The sequence below is a fragment of the Pteropus vampyrus genome, unplaced genomic scaffold (genome assembly GCF_000151845.1).
Source record: "Pteropus vampyrus isolate Shadow unplaced genomic scaffold, Pvam_2.0 Scaffold32, whole genome shotgun sequence".
Classification (NCBI taxonomy): Eukaryota; Metazoa; Chordata; class Mammalia; order Chiroptera; family Pteropodidae; genus Pteropus; species Pteropus vampyrus.
Genome location: NW_011888813.1, coordinates 608,861 through 628,449, shown reverse-complemented (window position 1 = coordinate 628,449; position 19,589 = coordinate 608,861). Strand labels below are relative to the sequence as shown.

Below are 19,589 nucleotides of genomic sequence, written 5' to 3'. Positions count from 1 at the left end.
GGATCCCAGAAGGGGCAGCTCTGGCCTCAGCGGTCAAAGCCACAAAGGTATGGTGCTCCGGCCCAGTGACCTCAGCAAGGTCTGTCCCTTAGCAGGTCTGGCTCCTTCCAGGTGGAGGGAAGGCCCAGCTGGGAGGGTCCAGATGCAGAAGCAAAGGCCAGCAGAGGTTGGGAGGACCGATTATTCAAGGCATGGTCATAGCATCAATAACAAGGAGGTTCGGCATTCTGGTATGTTCCTTTAGTGGTGGTGGCCAAGGGGAGTTCAACCTCCTTGCCAGGTCCCCAGAGGATGCAATGCTGCCAATAGGCACTTGGCTTCCAGAATCGTCTGAGGAAGAGGCAGGCAGGTGTGCAGCTGCTCTAGGCCCAGTGGGGCACGTCTTGAAGGCTCCAGGCAATCCCGGGTCTCCCAACACGGAGGCAGCTCCTTCCAGAATGGATCAAGTCTGAGAGGGGTTGTTTCAGAGGACAGATGGGCAAGAGGCAGCTGGGAAGTGAGCCAGTGGGGTGAGGTGGAGGCCAGTGGGTGAGGCAGGTGTGGGCTGAGAGCAAGATAGAGGGAAGGTGCCTGGATGTGGAGTGTAAGGAGCCAAAGCACGCCCACATCCCCACACGGTGACCCGGGGTGGGCGGGCGCCTGTGGTGGGGACTTGCCAGGTGCCCTTGGTCTCTAGGAAAAGTAGAGAAGTGAGTGGACTCTGGAAGTTTCCCAACATTCGCACCGCCTTCTCTCAGAACCAAATGCACTTGACCCAGATTCAGAGGGGAAAGCCCTCAGCCATGCTGCCACGTCATCCACTGGGACCCTTTCTATATGCAGCTTCCACTGGCTGCTGGATAGTCAGGAGGAGGAAGGGAGACATTGGCAGAAGCAACAGGGGCTGCAGAGACTAGAGGTAGGTGCCAGCAGTAGTCCCCAGGGAAGAAGAGCCCACAGGCCAGCTTCTGGCAGGATTCCCCCTCTTCCCACACTCTTGGGGCTGGGCAAGGCCTGGAGCGCCCCGCTGGGGCCCTGACCACCCTGTTCTGAAAAAGACCTACCCCCTTGTTGGCTGGTGAAATGCTGAGGCGAGGGGGTCCTGTGGGGCCTGGGTTTATGAGGGACTGTCTGGGTATAAATTCCTCCTTATTCCTCGCTGGAAAAGGAGGAGGAGAGACTGCCTCCTCCCTAGCAGACTCAAGCTCTCTGGAAAGATTCCGCATGATAAAATCTGGGCCAAGGCCTGGGGTATGGCAATGTTTGCCTCTCGAGTGCTATTTCTCCTATGGTATGAAGCTTTGAACTTCTGGAGCTGGGATGTGGGCAAGGATGGAGGAGGGTCGAGGCCCAGGTGATCTGAGCTCACGGGCACACGTGTGCCTGGGGCCAGGTGAACACTCCCAGGTGCGGTGAGCCCGAGGCCCGTCTTCAGCAGGTTGGCTGCGGGACCCTGACCTTTGCAGGAAGGAGCTCGGGAGAACTCTGAAGCGTGCAGACTCCATTAGACTTGGCTCGCTCTGGCCCACTGAGGCCCCAGCTGGCCCTTCTCCATGTCTTCCCCTGCTGGGCTGCCTGCTGGTCCTGATGGGGCCCTGTCCCCAGAGACAGAGGCCTATACCCCCTGCCTGGGGCAAAAGTGCTGGGTGTCCCCGGCATTGTTCCTGCTCAGGATTTGACTCCTCCAGGCTTCAGATGGTGGCAGCGGTGAGAGGGTAGCCTAACTCAGCCAGAAGGGGCTTCTCTGTCACATTGTTCATGTGACCACAATGACACAGCTCCCACCCTCACCCATGGCAGGGCTTCCACAATGTCTGAGCCCAAACCACCCTGGAGGCCACTTGACTGATCTTCAGTGCCGTGTACAAGGTAGCCCCAAGAGGAGAGGAAGGGCCCCTCTTAGAGGCCAGAGAATGGCCATTGCCTTCAGTTTGAAGCATGGGCTTCTTACCCTAAGCTGCTGCCCGCCTTGGCCATGCTGGGGGCCCAGGCACTCAGGTGGGTATGAGGCAGGAGCAGCCATTCCTGGGCCTTGGGGGTCCTCTCCTTAGGCCCTGGGGCTTGGGGAGGTATATCTGATTTCCCATCACCCAGCGTTTTGCGAGAAGACCCCCTCCATGAGTTCTGACTCTGTCCCTTCCACCTTACAGTAACCAGCCAAGGTTTGCCATCATCAAAATGCTCACAGGTCCTGTTTAATGAGCCCCGAGTGACCATGTCCCAGCTACCCTTACAGGAATAGAAAGGAGAAGGGTCTCTGCTGCTCCTGGGGACATCAGAGGAACAGGAAGAACCTCAGTCTCCTCCTCTCAGGTCTCGGGTCTCAGCTGACCCCTTGCTCTGGTGGGTGCAGAAACTTTCTCTTTGCAGATCCCTATGCAGGGACCCCTGGATAAGATGGTCATCTGCGTCTGGTCGCTGAGGCTCAGCACTTACACTTTCTCAGACCACAGGGGAGGGGTGGGCCAGGAGCTGGGCCAGGGGGTTTGTAGGAGCAGCAGCAGAAGCTCCTTGGCTGGGCAGCTGGTAGAAAGGTGGCGAAGACCCTGGAGCATCTTCGGTGGGCTTCCTTCTGCCTCTTCCCTTAGGCACGCTTTCTCTGTCTCGACCCTAGGAAAGCCCCCAGCTTTCAGTCTCTGTGTGCAGGGCTTCAGCCACCTCTCCCATCCCGTCCTGGGGTCCCTCTGCACTGCCTAGTTCCTCCCCTTCTAGCTGGTCAGCGGTCCGGGGCCTCCATGGCCAAGGCGGCAGATGTCTCTGCTGGGCCTTTCCAAAGTCTGCAGGAAGCAGTGGGGAGGTCCAGGCCCCACTCTTGCCTCCCCATGCTGGGCGCTCCCCTGGCTGCCACTCCTGGCTGGAGTCGCCAGGTGGAGGCCTTGGGTCCTGGTCAGTGGTACTGGCTCTGGCCCTCCAGTTCCAGGCCTTCCTGGAACTGGGCTGAGTCCAGCTCCCTTGCAAAGCCCCTCACACTACTCTCCTCTTCTCCCTCTTCTGGCTCTCTGTTCATGGTGCCGTAGGTGTGCCGGGCGGGGGAAGAGGCTGGGGTCAGGTTCATCTCCGGCTCTTGCAACACGGTAGCCACATATAGCTGCTCAGGACAGAGAGGGGAGATCGGGGTGAGGTCACATCTGGGGCAAGGCCCTGGGCAGACCCTTCCTTCCCCCTTACGACCTACCCCCAGAGCCTCTGCCCCTCCAAGCTACAATCCTTCCTCTTCACCAGCAGCCTGAGTCCTGGTCATCCCACCCACCAAGTTGCTCTGGGTCATTTAATGAGCAGCTGCCAACTCCCAGGGCTAGTTAGTACAGGTCTGACTCCTGGTCCACTGTTTCTTCAGCACATGTGCTATTCATTCTGGGCTCCAGGTCAAGCTGAACCCAGGGGAATGTGACATTAGGCAGCCCTGTGCTGGGGTCTGGAGACACCCCCCTGCCCCACATCCCTGAGCTGGTGCACTTTCTAACACAGCTTCAGAGGTGCATCCTCAGCTCCTTTGGGCTGTGTCATTGGTTAGCCTGTGAATCAGGATTTGAAATGGAGACTGCTGCCTGAGGTCTTGGTCATGTGACCTGTCAAATCCAGGAATGGTCCCAGGAATGTCTGGGAGGGTAGTAGAACAGAGAAACACAGGAAGTACTGGGGATGGAGCTGTTTGTCATCCTTCGAAGTAGGATAATAGGTAATTCTGGGGTAGAATTAAAGCTTTCCTGTAGGAATTCATTTCAGTGAAACCAAACAGCCCTGGTTGATGAGGAAACAATTTTCCTACAGCAGAATCTAGACATTTGCATAATGCCAAAGTAAACCCCATAGAGGACCTTTTGGTCGTAAGTGGAAAATTGTAACTGAACAGTGGAAGAAACCAGCTGTCAATCAGGGAGTCACTTTAGCCTCATTAATGGGAGTAAACAGGATATTATGTATCTCTTGATGTGATGCACGGCACTAACTGTAGAGTGGTCTAGCACTTAGTGCTGAACTTGAATCTATCAAGCCTTTGGATCTAACTTTTAGTTTTTAGGAAATACAGGAGATAGTGGAATCTGCTGTAAGGAGTCATGAAGAAACAGTCTGAAAAACTCAGAAGGCGGGGCATTATGCAGGATTACTGGCTTGGTCTCTCCAAGAAGTCATCAAGAAGAAACGGTGCTAGAATTTAAGGGCGCCAGACTGATGTAGCACAGAGTCCTCATTGGATCTTGCTTTGGACAAGCTATAAAAGGTATTTCTGGAACACTTAGGACAATTCAAATATGGACTGGGTATTCAAAGAGGTAAAAATTTATATATACAGAAGATGTAGATTGTTAACGAAAATGCAGGTTATTAAACAATATACAATATTAATTCATTTTAGCAAAAATTGTTCATATATCTGGGAGAATTACACTGGGGTATCAGTGGTCATCTTGGGGTGTAGACTTTTAATTTTCTTATTTTTGCTTATCTGTTTTTCCCCATCATATCTACAATGTTAATATACTACTGTTCTAATAAGGAAAGATTAAAAAATCAATTCCAGTAATTTTTTTTTAAGCTTAGGCTTTGGAGTCAGACAGACCTGGTTCAAACTTTGTTCTGCCATTTCCCTGCTAAGTAGCACCGGGGGTTCTAAATTAATTGACTGTTTTGCGCCTCAGTTTCCTCCTCTGTAAGATGAGGCTAAAAACCCCTACTATGTGGGTTTACCATAAAGAGCAAGAGCATGAATGGTGAAGCATCAGGCTCTTAAGAAGATTTCAATAGTCAATCACCAACGATATTCCAGAGGGGTCATCTTAGAAGGGCCTCAGGGGAGATGCTATGTGAGGAGAGACTTTCCTGCTTTGAAACCTCTTAGTCTTTCCAGTGCTGAAGCTCCTTCCTCCCTGCCACCTCCCAGAGACAATTTGTTTCCCTGTGTAGGGTTTTTTTTCAGTGTGAGGCAGACCTGTAGTTCTGTGTACTAGGGGTGGCCATATCCAGCACTGTCATGTCTCTGCGCTTGAACCTAACAGTGCCTGCCCTCCACCGGGCCCTGCCCCCAGCTCTGCCATTTCCATCGGGCTGTCTTCGAGTCCTCAAACGCTCCAGGTTGTCTCTTCTGGGCCTGTGCACAGGCTGATCCTCTTCCTTGAATGCTCTTCCCCTACACCCTATTCCATTTGGCAACCCTTACTCCCATTCCTGGAGTTGGATGAGATGTTCCCTCCTCTGAGATGCCTTCCCTGAGTGCCCTCTTCAGTGCTCCTCCGAGGCATCTGGGCTTTGGGGCATGGGCCGACCTGGTACCCAGCTCAGTGCATACATTGGTGGCCCTGCATCCATACTTGTGGCTGGGATGCTGGCCAGTGCTCACGCCCCTCCAGGCTGAGACATGGTGTGGGAGCCAATGCCAGCCTCCTGAGCCCCTGCTCTGAGTCTGGCCTCATCTCTTCAAACGCCGATGGGCTCACTTATCTGGCGCCACCCCGGCCTTACCATTCAGTGCAGACCTCCAATAGCTTCCTGCAGCTCTGTCTGTGCCGCTCTGCCTGGCACCTGAGCCCTTGGAGGCAGCGTTCAGTCCTGAGGCCGAGCCCCAGCATGTCCCTGCGTTTACACGACTGAGCTGGCTGTGGCTGAGTTCTCCCTGACCTCTCTCTTCCTCTTTGAGTTCCTTCTAGAGAATGTCGAGAAAACCTTGGATCTTCTCTCTTCCCAGCTCTTCAGCCAGGACCATGGCAGCAATGTGACCTGGGCCAAGTCCTGCTGCATCAGTGGAGGGAGCCCGAGGGGGCCCCATCTCCTCCCCGATACCCAGGGTAGGCACGACATTCTGGTGCCTCCACAAAGCCGCTGGAGTAGCCCACCCCTGTAGGCACCCCCTCCTGACCTGTCCCCCAGGGCGAAGGCACTGACTCACAAGGGAGGTGGGTGTGGAGGAGGTGCTGCTTGGCTCCATGTCGAACACGGTCTCCATTTCCTCCTCGGGCTGCGGCAGTGGGGAGAAACGTAGAGGTCACAGAATTGGGGTGTCTGTCCTTTGACCCCTCACTCCCCACATCCAGAGGAGCCTGGACCCTACGCCTGGGCCTCTTGCTCCCCTGGATCTTCTGGTTGTCCAGACCTGCAGCCCAGCTGGCTGGGCTGAAGCCCAGGGGGCGGGGGGAAGGGCAGAGAGAGGACTGGGATGCTAGGAAGACCCTTCTGGAATGTCCCATTCTCAAGGACCATAGTGGGGGGAAGTAAGCACAGTTGGGATTGGGGTTCAAAGATAATCCTGCTTTGAGTCTAGGAAATGCCTTGACTTCAACTCCCTTTTCTTTCCTCCTGGGATTTCCCCTCTCTATCTGGAATGAGTCCTAAACTACCATGATCTAAGTCCCCTGCCACCTTCCTTCTCCAGAGTGGACACTTGGGTGACCACATCACATGGCATCGTTGTACTGGGAAGACACAGCCAGAGGCGTCAGTCACTCTGCTCTTTTATTAGCATGGCACTTGGGCCAGGGGGGCCTGTGCCCAGGGACCCGGATATGGTGGAGTCACTAGAAGCAAGAGGATTCTCTTTCAAGAGGCTCCCTCCTCTGACTCATCTGGATGCCAGTACTTTAAATCAACTTACTTTCTTTTCCTTATATAAATTCATTTAAAAAGGAAACAGTTCACTATTATAAACAGAAAACCTGTGTCAGTTGCCATAAGCAGGAAAATAAATAAATATGAACCAATAGAAAAATGTAACCATGGAATATAAAAAACAATGATTCAGTCCACCGGAAGTCATTCCAGTACGCCTGCACGGACACCTCACTTTGGGAAATGCTGACCTCGCGTGCGCAGAGCCATTGGCATGGCTCTCAGCGGGCGTGATTGGCTCCCCTCTCTAATGATAGGCTGGGCCCCACTGGCAAAGAGCAGAAGGAGTCACGGGCTCAGGGGCCAGGCTCTCCTTCAGACAGCCTCAAGGTCAAAATCCTAAGACTCTGAAAAGTGAGAAGATGACTATCCTCCCTTCCCCAGGTCATCATCTTTTACCACCTCTACCCTCCTCCTTCACTCCACCTCTCTCTCAACCTTCCATCCTTTGGAATGGTGCTCACAGCTCAGTGGCTGGACAGGCTCCTGCTGTTGGAGGAGATGTCAGAGGCAGGAAGAGGAAAGGACAGCTGTCTTCTAAATATCCCTACCCTGTGAGGCGGCCAGTACCAGGGCCAATGCAAGGTACACACACACACACACACACACACACACACACACACACACGCACACATTGATATTGTACTCCCCATAATCAGAGAAGAAGGCAAGAACCTTTCATCTCTGTGGTGCTATGGGTGCCCAGGTGACGAGGGCTGTGTCCCCCAGGGCTGGGGAGAACCAGTGGAAGAAAGGCAGGCTGGCAACTCACCTCGTAGTCGGGTGCCCTCTGGATCTTCCCCAGAAAAGTGCCCAGGAAGGCAATTACCATGGAAATGATGAGGGTGGTAAGGGAAAAGATGGTAATGCTGTGGAGATAACCTGCCAAGGAGAAGAGAGTGGGCTTGGGGCTCCAGCACTGGAGCCGTGGGCAAGAGGCTGCTGACTGAGATGTCACCTGGACTGACAGATTCTAGGGTTCATCTCCGCACCTCTGTAGAGGCCTCAAGCCTGTAGCAGAGAAGGTCTTGTCCAATTCTCTTCCTAACAACTAGGATCAATGAGTCTGATACCATGACATCGTCCCTTGGTGCAACTTGATTAGTTTAGAATTTGGCATTTTGTGAGCTCCATGAAAAAAAATTTAATTAACTTCGGTATCCACTTAAGTGGCCATTAAACGTGTCCTTCTCCACCCATCTGCCACATCTCAGTCCCTGGGAAGAGTCTGTGAGTTACTGATTTGTGCCACTGCCCCCAACCACAATCTCTGATCCACACCTTTCCTTGGCACTGAAAAGCAATACAGAATTTAAGTCATTTATGTTTTGCTTACTGATATTTGGTAACTTTTTTTAGGGTAGCAGTTTTCTAGGTAAATATTAAAAATTGGTCTTTACAGTCAGAGGTTATTGGACAACGATGTTTATCATCATGTTTTTATAATAGCAAAAAATGGTAAACAACGTCGATATCCAACAATGGAGAACTGAATGAAACTGATCGAGTTTAATGCAGCCATCAAAAGGCATGTGTTCAAACATTATTTTAATAACACAGGAGACTGCTCAGAACATAATGTTCAATGAAGAAGCTCAAGATACAGACTGAATGGTATAAAATGAATATCACAATTTTGAAAAGTAGCAAGAAACCAATAAATTCCCTCCCAGGCTCCCCCAAAACGTGCACAGAATGATATGTGGGAGCAACCGACATCAGGCTCTGGGTGAGGTTAAGGGTCATTCAAATACTGATTTTTCTAATTTTTCTGTTTTTGCGACTAAAACTGTAGTCCCTTATATGTAGAAAGAAGCCTTATAAAAAATGAAATTGGCTAGGTGGCAGGGAAAGGCTAGGGGGATAAGAAATTGGGGGGTGACAACAAAGAGAAAATGTACACGAGGGACTGAGAGCTGAGTGTTTACAGATGTCATGGTGACAGGAAGAGTAAGAAAATATGAACTTCCCCTTCTCCCTGCCACTGAGAAGGTTAAGGTCAAGTGTCCCTGAGGGAAGGCCAGTGTGGAGGTGGAGAAAGGAAACAATATGGTGGGGGGGCGGAAGGAAGATGGGAGGTCAGTGTGAGCTTCTGGTCTCAGAGGGGATTTCCAGTCTCTGGCCTGTGGGACAGGGACAGCAGCTACGTGTAGCCAAGAGTAAGGAAAAATCTGGCTCTGGGGCAGGCTTTGAATCCAACTCCCAGTTTTTGGCAGCTCTTAAGACCAGGTACCTTCTAGGATCCCAGAGGGAATGTCATGGGAGTTGAGCCTGAGAACTAACATCTTATTTCCTGCACAGCCTTGAGTTAGAATGAAGGAATATGATGTTTCTTGCCCTGAGGGTTGTAAACCAAAATGCATACAATTCCTATAGGCTGGCCAAGCCCTCCCCTTACCTTCAAAGGTCTGCCTGGCCTCCAACACGAGCCCCCGAGGCCTAAAGAAGCCACTGGGTTTGGACACACTCAATGAGCAGCACCTTGCTCCTTCCAGCCTTTTCTGCTCCTACAGGGCTGTTGGGGGGAGGTTATGGAGTAGCGGGGGCAGGCAGAGGTGGGATGGCTGGGTGGGCCTGGGACCTACCTAATCGTAGGATGGAGAAGAAGAGCATCCAGAACAGACCCAGCAGCGGCGCGAACATGGCCTGGTTGACGGCGGCCATGTGGATCTGCTCGTTGAGTTTCGTGGGTGCGAAGGAGTAGTACATGTTGTAGCGGTCTGTGATGTGCTTCATGCACAGGTACAGCAGCCCTGGGGACCGGGAGATGGAGGCACACTCAGTAGCTGCTCCCCAGTTGGGGCCTGTGCTGTCCCAAGGTCCCCACAGGACTGAAAAGTCAGATTCAGGGTCTGTTAGAACAGCAAGGGCCAAGGACAGAATGTGGGAGCCTTGTGGGGCTGACCTCCAGGACCAGCATCTTCCCTTGAACTCCAGAACCTATTCTGCCAGTTTGGTGAAGAGTCATTCACTCATGCATTCACTCAAAAAACATCCTATGTAAACAGTCATGCAACCTCAGCTCCCTGCCCTGATACCTCCCACCCTGCTGACACGCTATCCCAGGTTTCCGCTTGCTCTAGGAGGTGGCCTGATGTTGTGGGGCTCAACTCTCCCTCCCAGTCTGAGAGTGTGCAGCCCTGGTTGTGCCTTAGGGATGACTCACCAAAAGGAACAATGATAGGGCAGGTGATACTGTACGCCACCACCACAGTGAAGATATTCAACATCCATGCGTACTCTCGCCCATACTGGAAATCAATGGTCTGGTCCTGGGGTAGAAGGCAGCAGTCAACCTAAGGTGGCCTGGTCCCCTTGGCTCGACTGCTTCCGTGGCTCCTTATCCGTCATCTGGGACCTGGTTGGCAGCTCAGGCCTGGAGGCAGCCTGCCTTCCAACGCTGGAGTCCAAGAAACACCCACCCACCTCACCATGCCTCCCATGCTTGGTGCTCCCAGCAGGCCCCCTTCCTGACACACTCTAAAGGGAAGCTCTGAGGGCTGTGCTTAGGGAAGAACCTGGCCCTCACCTTTCTGATGTGGACTCTCTCTGGCTCCGACCTGGAGAAAAAGAGGCGGGTACTGTACAGGAAGAGTGACCCCAGGCGCAACAGCTCCATGCCTGTGCCAAGCAAAGCTGCTGTGATCACGTAGTTGACGAAGAAGGCGCCATTGTCTGGCAGGAACACACACCTGGGCATCAGGAGAGTGGAAGACGGCAGTAGAAGACAGGAGGAGAGGGAAAGGGCAGAGGTGTTGGGAGGGAGGAAGAGAGAGAGAGAAGAAAGGAGCCAAGGGAATGGGAATGGGGGGTGGAGGTAGAGATGGGGAAAATAAGTTTCATAATATGTGCTCCCAGAGCATTTTAAGTTAACAAGGACCCTTTAGAGCAGGGATGGGGTTAGTCTACATAAAATGTGGATGTGTTAGGTCCTGTTAGGAGATACATGTGCTGGCTTGATCTAAAGCAGGTTGTTTGACCTAGACCCATAGACCCTGGAGAGTCCATGAATAGAATTTGGGGGGTCTGTGACCTTGAATGGAGAAAAAATTATATCTTTATTTCCACTAACCTCTAACTGCAATTTAGCATTTCCTTCCATTAAGAATATGGGCAACAAACCACAACAATGTCAGCCACGGCTGTGGGTCTGTCACCCACTGAAATCAGATATTTTCATGTCATGCTGTAGTCATGGCTGACATCTTACAACATCATTTGTGCCCATCACTACGTCAAAATTTATCAGACACGCTGCTAAATTACACATGATTGAAAATTTCTTCTCTGCAGACATGTATTTGATGTGCTTGGCCAACTCCAACTAGGAGTCATTTATTCACCTAATGGCCAGGCTGCCTCTTCTCACATTGGTGACCCAGGCATCTCTTGATTTCTAATGTCCCCACCTAAATGATTCTGTAAACTTCCTTGAAAAGAGAAATCTGTGAGCCTTGGACATATTTCAGAACTCCTTCAAAAGCTATTCTTTTTTGATGGCATCGGAGTTGAGTCGTAGATTCACGACACTTTTCTTTCTCATGTATAAACTGTATTCAGGATAACGAAGAGCCAAAGATGAACTCATTCATTTTGGGAACAACATACAACTTATTACAATTATAGTTTGCAGAAACTACAGATAACGGAGAATTCTGGTCCTTGCTCTGTAGAGCAACCTATGAAACCTTGTGGGTCATTTGCAACATTATATCTTTGAAAATTGAGATTTTCAACATTTATAACTCTAAAAACAAAAAAATAAGAATTGGCAGGATGTCCAGTATGACCTACATGTTGCCTCGTCAAAGATCCTCCTCACCCCAATATAATATTCTTCTTTCAGCTAAGTAACATCAGCTTTCACACTGATGCCTTTAAGACAATAAAATGCAACTTCAGCTTGCCTATAGCTAAAATGCATTGTCCTGTTATTAAATGTGCTACAAATAGTGTCACAAATTCAATTCTTAAAATATTTGATAACTATATTCCGTGTATTTGTTATTTTTTTTATAATTCAGGTATTTTGTACATTTAAAGGCATCTACTCAGGGTATATGTAAAATTGGTGAAAACCGAATAAGTTCTGTGGATTGTTTCAATGTCAGTTTCCTGGTTATGATATGGTACTATAGTTATGCAAGATGTTATCATTAGGGGAAACTGGATGAAGAGTACACAGGACATGTTTTGGGGGCCATTTCCTGTAAATCTACCATTATTTCAAAAGCTTTAGAGAAGGGGCTCCTGGGCTTTACAGATTGGCAGAGGTCCATGGCACAGGAAAGGTTAAGAGGCTGCCTAACGGGAGTGTTGGCATGCATTCATCTCTACTTGTGTGAGCAAATAAAAGACATACATATCCACTTGGTGTGAACCCGCAGCGGCCCCAGTGTACACAGGGAATACACCTGGAGCATGTACTCGAGTACTCACTGGAACCTGATGGATGCTTGGTCCAGATAGTACATGTCAAAGAGCCAGCGGAAAAAGACATCCAAACTAGAAGCAAGAACAAGGCGGGCCCTTTAGTTAATCAATCTATGAGCTGAGGCCTGGGGTTCAATTCTTCTTGGACTGGCTTCCCTCTTTCCGTCTTCCCTTGCCCAATTCTCAAAGACTCTTGCATCCTAATATTCCAGCTGGCCAGTCCACAATGCCTCTCTTCCTTCTTAATGCTGGGCCACCCCTACTCCTAACAGGTTGGCCTTTCGGCTCAAGACCACCTCCTTTAGCAAAATTTTGCCAGCCTTTTCTTCTCACATGTTCTCTCCCTCTTTTGAATTTCTATTGTATGTTGGCTGGGTTTTCCTCAGTGTGGGCTGTCAGTTAGCTGGTAGGCATAGATTGTCTCCCCAATTTAATGATAAGCTCTTTGAGGGCAGAGTTCATGGCTGACACCTTAGAGTTCACATGATACTGGGGACGTGCTAGGCTCATGACAGACGATGGACTGTTATTTGAAGACTGGATTTGCAGCAACCACAGGTAGGCCTACAGAGGAGTTTCCAACTCTAGGCTGAGCCTGGCTGAGAGAGGAATGATAGAGGAGAGGTACCTGGTCAGTCCCATGGAGGGCAGAATGACCACCATGAACACCAGAAAGATGTAGCACTTGTGCATTATAATCAGATTCTGACTTGATCTAGAAGGAAACAAAGAGATTCATCAGCGAGTGAGCGGTGATAAGAACCAAAGGCCTAACTACAGAATGAAGAGAAAGAGAGAAACAGCTACCTGGCCTAGAAAATTGGTTTAATAGCGCATAGCAATGCCATCTTCACAGAGCACTGTGGGGCAGGCTGTGACTGGGAGCCACAGGAAAGAATGGCATGATCAACTAGTGATGTCTGCCCTGAGCACTGGAAGGGGAGGTATATGTGCCATACACTTGACATCTGTTAAAGGGACATTACCAATGATACTCAGAATTCCTTTAGAGTTTCAATAATCGACATAAGCCTTGTTCTTGGCCAGTTAGGACAAACCCCCTGGCTTACTGCCTAGTAGGATGATAGGAACTTTGGGTGCAGAAAATAACTTTTGAGACCCACATAGCTTTCAGGCCAAAGCAGGTCCATCTGCCCCAAGATACAATAAATATTTTCAATCCAATTAGCCGCCATAGAACTACCTGGGCTAACAAATGGGAAATAGCTCCTGACTGTTTAAAATGTGGGCACTGTGCGGGCTACGTGGGTCGACAGTCAGATTGAGTTCATGGGCTCCTCTGCTACGACCCTAGCAGCCTTCCCTACATTCTCCATATAAGTCCTGCTTTCTCTCCCTCATCCTGTGCCCTCTGACTATATCTCTGCCCACAGCTCCATCCCCTCAGCACACGGCTGGAGGCTGAGGGAGCAGTGCAAGGATGCCTGGTTTCGGCCCCATATCCCTTATATGGTGGCTCTATCTCAGCATTCGTGAAGCCAGAGGCCCAGAGACAATCCAGTACCCTCTTTTGGGATGGTTTTGGGTATCAAATCCCATTCCTTAGGCCAGATGGGAGGGTTCCCCAGCACCAGGCTGGTGGGTAAGGTGGTGAGGAGGGAAAGGGAAAGGGCTGGGGACAAGAACAGGCCTAGGAGAGGAAGCCCCAGCTCACCTGGTCCAGTGGGCCTCGAGGAAAGTAGAGTGGTAGACGATCAGAGGCAAAATCACTGTGAAGGCCCAGAGCATCAGGGAGGGGAAGAACTGGGTCACGATGGGGCTCTGTGGGGGCGGAGCAGCGGAGGCAGACAGCCGTCAATGCGAGAAGGCCCTGCCCCTTCTAGGCCACCCCTGCCTTCTCCCTCATGCCTGGCCTCTTCGCCTCCAGCGCAGTCCCAGAGCAGGCCTGGTTTCCCTGAGGCCGCGTGGTGGGCCTGGCCCTTTTCACCTGCCTTCTTGTCCAGGGGTCTGCCTGGCTGGAGGCAGGCAAAGGCTGACATCCTAAGGTCAAGGGACATCCCCAAGGGGCATAGACTTTCTATGCTGAGGTCACTGGAGTGGTACTCTTAATGACTTCACTTTAAGGCCAGAGCCAGCTGCTGTCATTCATGTCCCACACCTCAGGGAGGTGCCACTGCCTTTATTGTGAGAAGTGGTGAAAAGTATGTGAAAAAAGAATCTCTAGGGAATGCTGTGGTGCTCCTGCCTGAAACCTATTGAGAACATGACAAAGGAAGGCACAAGTGAGCAGCAGGTGTGTGTGGGTGTGTGTGCATGTGTGCGTGCATGCACATACGTGTGCTTATTACTAAAATAAGAACGGGGATCATATGAAATGAGAGGTCTTCTAGGCCCATGATAATAGCCTGGAGGCTATAGAATTTAGAACGGGACAGTTCAGTTCCTCTGAACCCCTCTAGCAGCGTGAAGCATCCTCTGACTTAAGGAACGGCTCCTGTAGGGCCCCGAACTCCCATCCTGGAGAGCATGTATCAGGAAGCGAGGGACATGGACAGACTGCTTCTCTCAGAGGGCTGTATTGGAATTTACCTCACTCTTTCCTACCCTCAAATTGATCTCCAAACCCAGGAACCCCGGCTCCAAAGAATGTGGGTAGAACAGAGCTGTCACACTTGCCACAACCTCTACTGCACATTTTGTATCACTAGCAGGCCTGGGTGGCCTGACCTAAAGAAGCCCTCTGAGCCCACACGTGATGGGACCACCCAGCCCCCACACTCATCCCAGGACCTGCCCGCAGCTCCCCCACCGTCCCTTCCTTTGTTCTTCTCCAGTCTCAGTCCCTAAGACGGGCAGCAACCTGCATTTGTCCCGCTGAGAACGAAGAAAACTCCACGCCACCATTTACACCACCGCCACCTCCACCACGTCCGTGGTGCATGGGCCCTAAAGCTGTGTCCCCGTGGGCCCCCCACTCCATCCTCGCCTGATTTCTTCCTTCACCTCCCTGGGGCCCCCACGCCTGGCCTGAGCAGAGGCGGCACCTGCAGCTTCTCGAGGGGACGGGTGACGTTGTACATGTCGATGGTGTTGATGATAATGGCAGGCGTGGTGAGGAAGAAGAAGAGGAAGAAGAGGAAGGTGTTGATTGCGATAAAGCGGGCCCACCAACGGAAGCGGCGGATGGACAGGTGTTTCCTGGGGAGGGATGGAGGAAGGAGATGCACTTAGGACCCCGGGTCCCGGCCCTTAGACAGAGCCCACAGCGCTGTTTCCTGCATGCCAGCTGTGGACCCAGGCTGCCTGGTCTAATTTAGACCCCTGGGCCCAGATCTGCATGCACCTGGCCATGGACTTTCCCCTCAATTACAACATTCAGAACCAAAAGTTCTGAATAGATCCCATAGGTGAGCCGAAAAATAGATCTGAGTTCTTTCTGCAGGAAATTCCTCTTTCTCAAGTGTTGGTGCCATCCAGGCTTGTGGTGGGGTGGGCTTGGGAGCGGGCAGAGGCTGTGGTGCTCAGGAGAGGACAAGGCCCAGCCCAGTGGGAGGAGAGGCCCCAATTCCTTTCCCCATCCTGTTGACTTCCTCAGTCTCAGAGGGGCTCAAAGGAGAGGATATGGACAGAGGGGGCTTACCAAATAATGTCTTTGGGGTGTGGGGCAAGGGTGACCCTCCAGCGGTAGGACTTGATGATCGTGGTCACCGAGGACTGATGTGGGGACACACCACACTGGATGTACTTGTAATCTTCCAGGATGCTGTAGAGATGGGGGAAGGAGACAGAAGTCTGGGGATGATGGGCTTGTGGGGGGAGGGGGGTGTCTCATGCCAGGGTCCCAAAGTTGGGGACTTATTCACTTCCTGGGGATTCTTGAAGCCTTGGATATGTCTCTCAGGGCCTTCGAGGCAGGCAGTTCCCAAGGCCTAGTTGCTAGAGGAAAGGAACTTTAGAAGGAGGGATGCGGGGAGGGATGTCCAAGAAGGGAGGGGACCACATGATTCTCAGGTTATGTCTTGGCCCCTTGACAGCAGTGACAGCACAAAGACATGCTCTTTCTCTGAGGGTGACATGGGAGGTACTAATTTCAGCCTCATCTTAATACCAATGTCCACCAATTATTGAGTTCTTTCTGTGTGCCTGACTCTGTGCTAGTTGGTGATTAATATAATCCCAATTGCACAGATTACCAAATTGAGGTGCCTGCAGACACAACCGAAGAGGGTCAGGGGCTGGTCCTGGAGCCCCATCTTTGGTTTTCTCATTCACGCTTTTGCTGTAATTAAACCTGACTCTCTCTGCTGAGTGACAGTGCATTGTTTTATATAACACACACACTAAATCGAACAAATATACTTTCTTAACTCTCTGAGAGGTGGACAGAGAAGATATAAGCAACCGAATTTGACAGGTATGAAATTTGAGAGGGTAAGTGACTTGCAAAGCCGCACATGATTATTCGGAACTAAATTTTAGGCTGTCCCACTGTTACTTTGTAGAATTGGGTTGGGCAAGAAAAAGGCGTTGTGCATTATCAACGCCCCCTCCCCCAATCCTCGAGAGACTGATTCCAGGGCTCTCATCTACTCGACCCAGTTCTAAGGATCTAAGGATCCTTCCAGAACATTGCAGAGTGAATCTGATCCACCTCCTATCAAGGTGGGGCTGCCAGAGGCTGGGGCACAGGAGAGACGAGGCTGAAAGGATATGAATGACGGAGAAGAGAAACGGCAAGCTGAGCTTCTCTACCCTGAGTCTGTCACTTGCGGTGAGGAGATGGACAATGTGCAATGAGGGGAAAAAATGGATACCATTCTTGTCCCAGAAGAGGAAACAAGTATTCAAAGGCTGCTCCGACGGCCTTCATGCGGAAGCAAGGACTTATGGGAGCAAAGAATTCAGGGCCTGGGTGTCTCTGGGGACAAACGGAGCAAGGCAGCTGGGGGAAAACGGGTGTGGCCATGCTGTGGCAAGCAAGATGGTGGCTGCCTGTGAGGAGCATGGCATGGTGGAGGGGAGGTCAGGATATTGCAGACTGGAGGGAAGCTCTTTCCTCCTTATCTTGGCTGAAATGGGGGTGAAGGAGGATGGTTTCAGAGGAGCAGAGGCCCACTCTTGGGGCTGGGCTGGGGATGGTGCAGCAAGCTGCTAGCTCTGGCACTCACCGCTTCGTCATCCTGGCATCCTGGAAGGTGACAAAGATTAGGTCCAGACGCTTCAGCCGGACACGGTTGAACTCGGCGTTGAACTCATCAGTCAGCTGCTCCTCCAGCTCACTATAATATTGCTCTGCGTCTACCTGGGGCGAGATGTGGCCTTCAGAGCTGGAGAGGCCAGAGCTCCAGGAAGGCCTCGCCTAGGCATGAGGCCTCTCTCCACTCAGTAGCCCAGAGGGTAGTGGGCCCAAGGCCTCAGTTCCATCCCCAGCTCCATCTGAAGCCTGGCCAAGAGTTCAGGACTCCAAGTGGGCTCCAAGATCCCAACTCTGAAATGGGAAGAAACTATGACTCTAAAATCAGCTCCCTGCTCTTAGATCTGGGGAAAGTGAGGCACGGCTGGGGGTAAGGAGATGCTTTAGGACTTAGGGTGGACTCCAGAGGAGTAAAAGAGCGTGTTCGCAGCATCTTTCAGGAAAGGGGGTGATTCTTTTTCTGAACTGGCTAGAGTTCAGTGCTGCCCTGAGGCAGGTGTTCGAGTCTTGAGGTCACCTTCTCGCCACAGTAGGTGGGTGATAAGGTGGATCCCACTGCCATCACATGTTCTTGTCCTATTGCTTTGAAAGCCTGAGGCCTGGCAGGCTATAGCAATCTATTGTATCCTCTCTAGTCCTCCCATCTAAGACCAGAAGTGGGCCAGAGAAAGCCTCCCTGGATTGCTCTGAAGGTGGCCCCAAAAGGCTTCATCTTCTCTACATTCTCAACAAGGAGGCAGGATGGGTGGGAAGGAAGGGAAGAAGGTGCTGCAGCATTGGAGCAAACTGAACGGGGCCTGGGGCCTGCGGATGTGGACGAGAGGCACTGCCCGAGCCCTGGACCGAATGTGGAGACCCAGCACCCCAGGCCCTCCTCTGCTGCATCCCCAGACACCTTTGCCACTTACTTCTTTGAAGCACGTCCAGCATTTGCAGAAGCACAGGCGGGAGCAGGGGTGGGTCTTGATCATCACCTTCCCATACTTCTTGGCTTTGGCCGCGTAGTAGAGCCGGCCCCGCATTGCATGGCGCCTGTCAGGCGGTAGCGGGGGCGGGGAGGTGGTAATCGTGGGAGGGTGGGGAGGGATCTTGAGGTCAGGGGCCAGCAGAGTCACATCCCGCCCCCCACCCCACCCCAGATCCAGACAGGCCCCGCTGCAGCCTCACCTCTGATCGTCCAGGTCAATCAGGGTCCTGACATCATAGCAGAAGTGGACTTTGGTCACTACACACCTTGGATAGGCCTCACTGCAGCCACAAACATGGATGCTGAGCCAGCTGTGGGGCTAGGAACGTGCACCCCACCCTGTGCCCAGAGCCACAGCCCACAGGGCTGGTGGCTCAGCTGCCTGTGGTTCCTGATTCTTGGGTGGAGAATCCAGCTCTTGCTCCTAAAGCCAAACTTCAGGGTTGATCCCTGGTAATCTGAGATATGCCACATCCTTCCCACAGGACCCAGAATAGGGCCAAGGGGCAGAGCTGGAAATTGCCACTCATAGAGAGATAATTAGCTCCTGGGGCTGGGAACTTGGGTCACAAAAGATGTCTCAGGATGACCTGCTCTGGATGGCTGTGAGCCAGGAGCTCTCTGGGCTCGTAGTCAGTGCAATGAAGGAAAGGGAAATCGGCTCCCAACCCCCTGACACCTATGCCATTCAGAGAATCCCTGACTTCAGAAGCCCTGCTCTGGCCCGAGGGCTCCCCAATTCTGAAAGGCTGATCCTTGGCCCAGTCCAGGGCAGGCCACCACCTTAGGGTGTCTCTCACCCCACCCCCCATGTGAGTAGTAGTGCTGACCTACTACTCACATGAGGATCCAGGTGGGGTTACCAGGACAAGGCAACCCATGCTCAGCCCACCCAACCCACTTACTGAAAATGCTTAATGATGATTTCTGGGTCTTGGATGTCTTTGGGGACATAGGTGATCATCAGTGTCCTTGTGACCTGGATAGGGAGGATAAATGGAGAAGGAAGAGTGTGCTCACATGGTACTCCTGGGTCTTTGGGTGGCCCCGAACATCTAAAACAGGCTTTCCACTTGTCGCACCTGGCAGGCTTAAGTATTGGGTAAAGCCTTGCAGGGGTATGTGGGGTGGGGTAAAGTCAATCAAGTCCACTAGGATGGATGGCTTCAAAGGAGCTGATCCCACCCACTTCACTGAACCTTTGAAAGGCTGAGGACAGGAGCCAGGGATGCTCCCCTCTGCCATTTCCCCATCTCACTAGAGCTCACACACCCCTTCCCCGTGGTGCTTACTCATGACCCCTGGGTGCTTATCGCCACATCCCAAAGGTGCCTGTGCACTCCAAACACCGGAGCTCTGCCTGAGTCTCTTTCCTGGCCTTGGGGGCACGGCCAGCCCACATGCAGACCAAGGAGTAAAGAGTTAAAGCCCCCAAATGCAATCCTCAGCCAGTGA

General features: G+C 51.8%; 1 protein-coding gene across 5 annotated transcripts in view; it reads right to left on the bottom strand.

Annotated features, from left to right (window-relative positions):
• Positions 1-2,866: 2,866 nt before the first annotated feature.
• Positions 2,867-19,589, bottom strand: part of TMEM63C (transmembrane protein 63C) — an 80,184-nt gene continuing 63,461 nt past the window's right edge. For 4 of the 5 annotated variants that reach the window (XM_011357060.1, XM_011357062.1, XM_011357061.1 and 1 more), the window contains 12 exons: positions 17,142-17,275; positions 15,614-15,736; positions 15,018-15,171; positions 13,688-13,794; positions 12,641-12,727; positions 12,019-12,084; positions 10,109-10,271; positions 9,746-9,851; positions 9,165-9,332; positions 7,352-7,461; positions 5,864-5,932; positions 3,365-3,579 (listed from right to left, as the gene is read on the bottom strand). In XM_011357060.1, the coding sequence (XP_011355362.1) occupies positions 3,502-3,579; positions 5,864-5,932; positions 7,352-7,461; positions 9,165-9,332; positions 9,746-9,851; positions 10,109-10,271; positions 12,019-12,084; positions 12,641-12,727; positions 13,688-13,794; positions 15,018-15,171; positions 15,614-15,736; positions 17,142-17,275 (1,365 nt within the window). In that variant the 3' untranslated portion in view covers positions 3,365-3,501. Of the gene's footprint in view, positions 3,068-3,364; positions 3,580-5,863; positions 5,933-7,351; positions 7,462-9,164; positions 9,333-9,745; positions 9,852-10,108; positions 10,272-12,018; positions 12,085-12,640; positions 12,728-13,687; positions 13,795-15,017; positions 15,172-15,613; positions 15,737-17,141; positions 17,276-19,589 lie in introns of those variants that run through there. The other variant, XM_011357059.2, reaches the window with a different exon arrangement.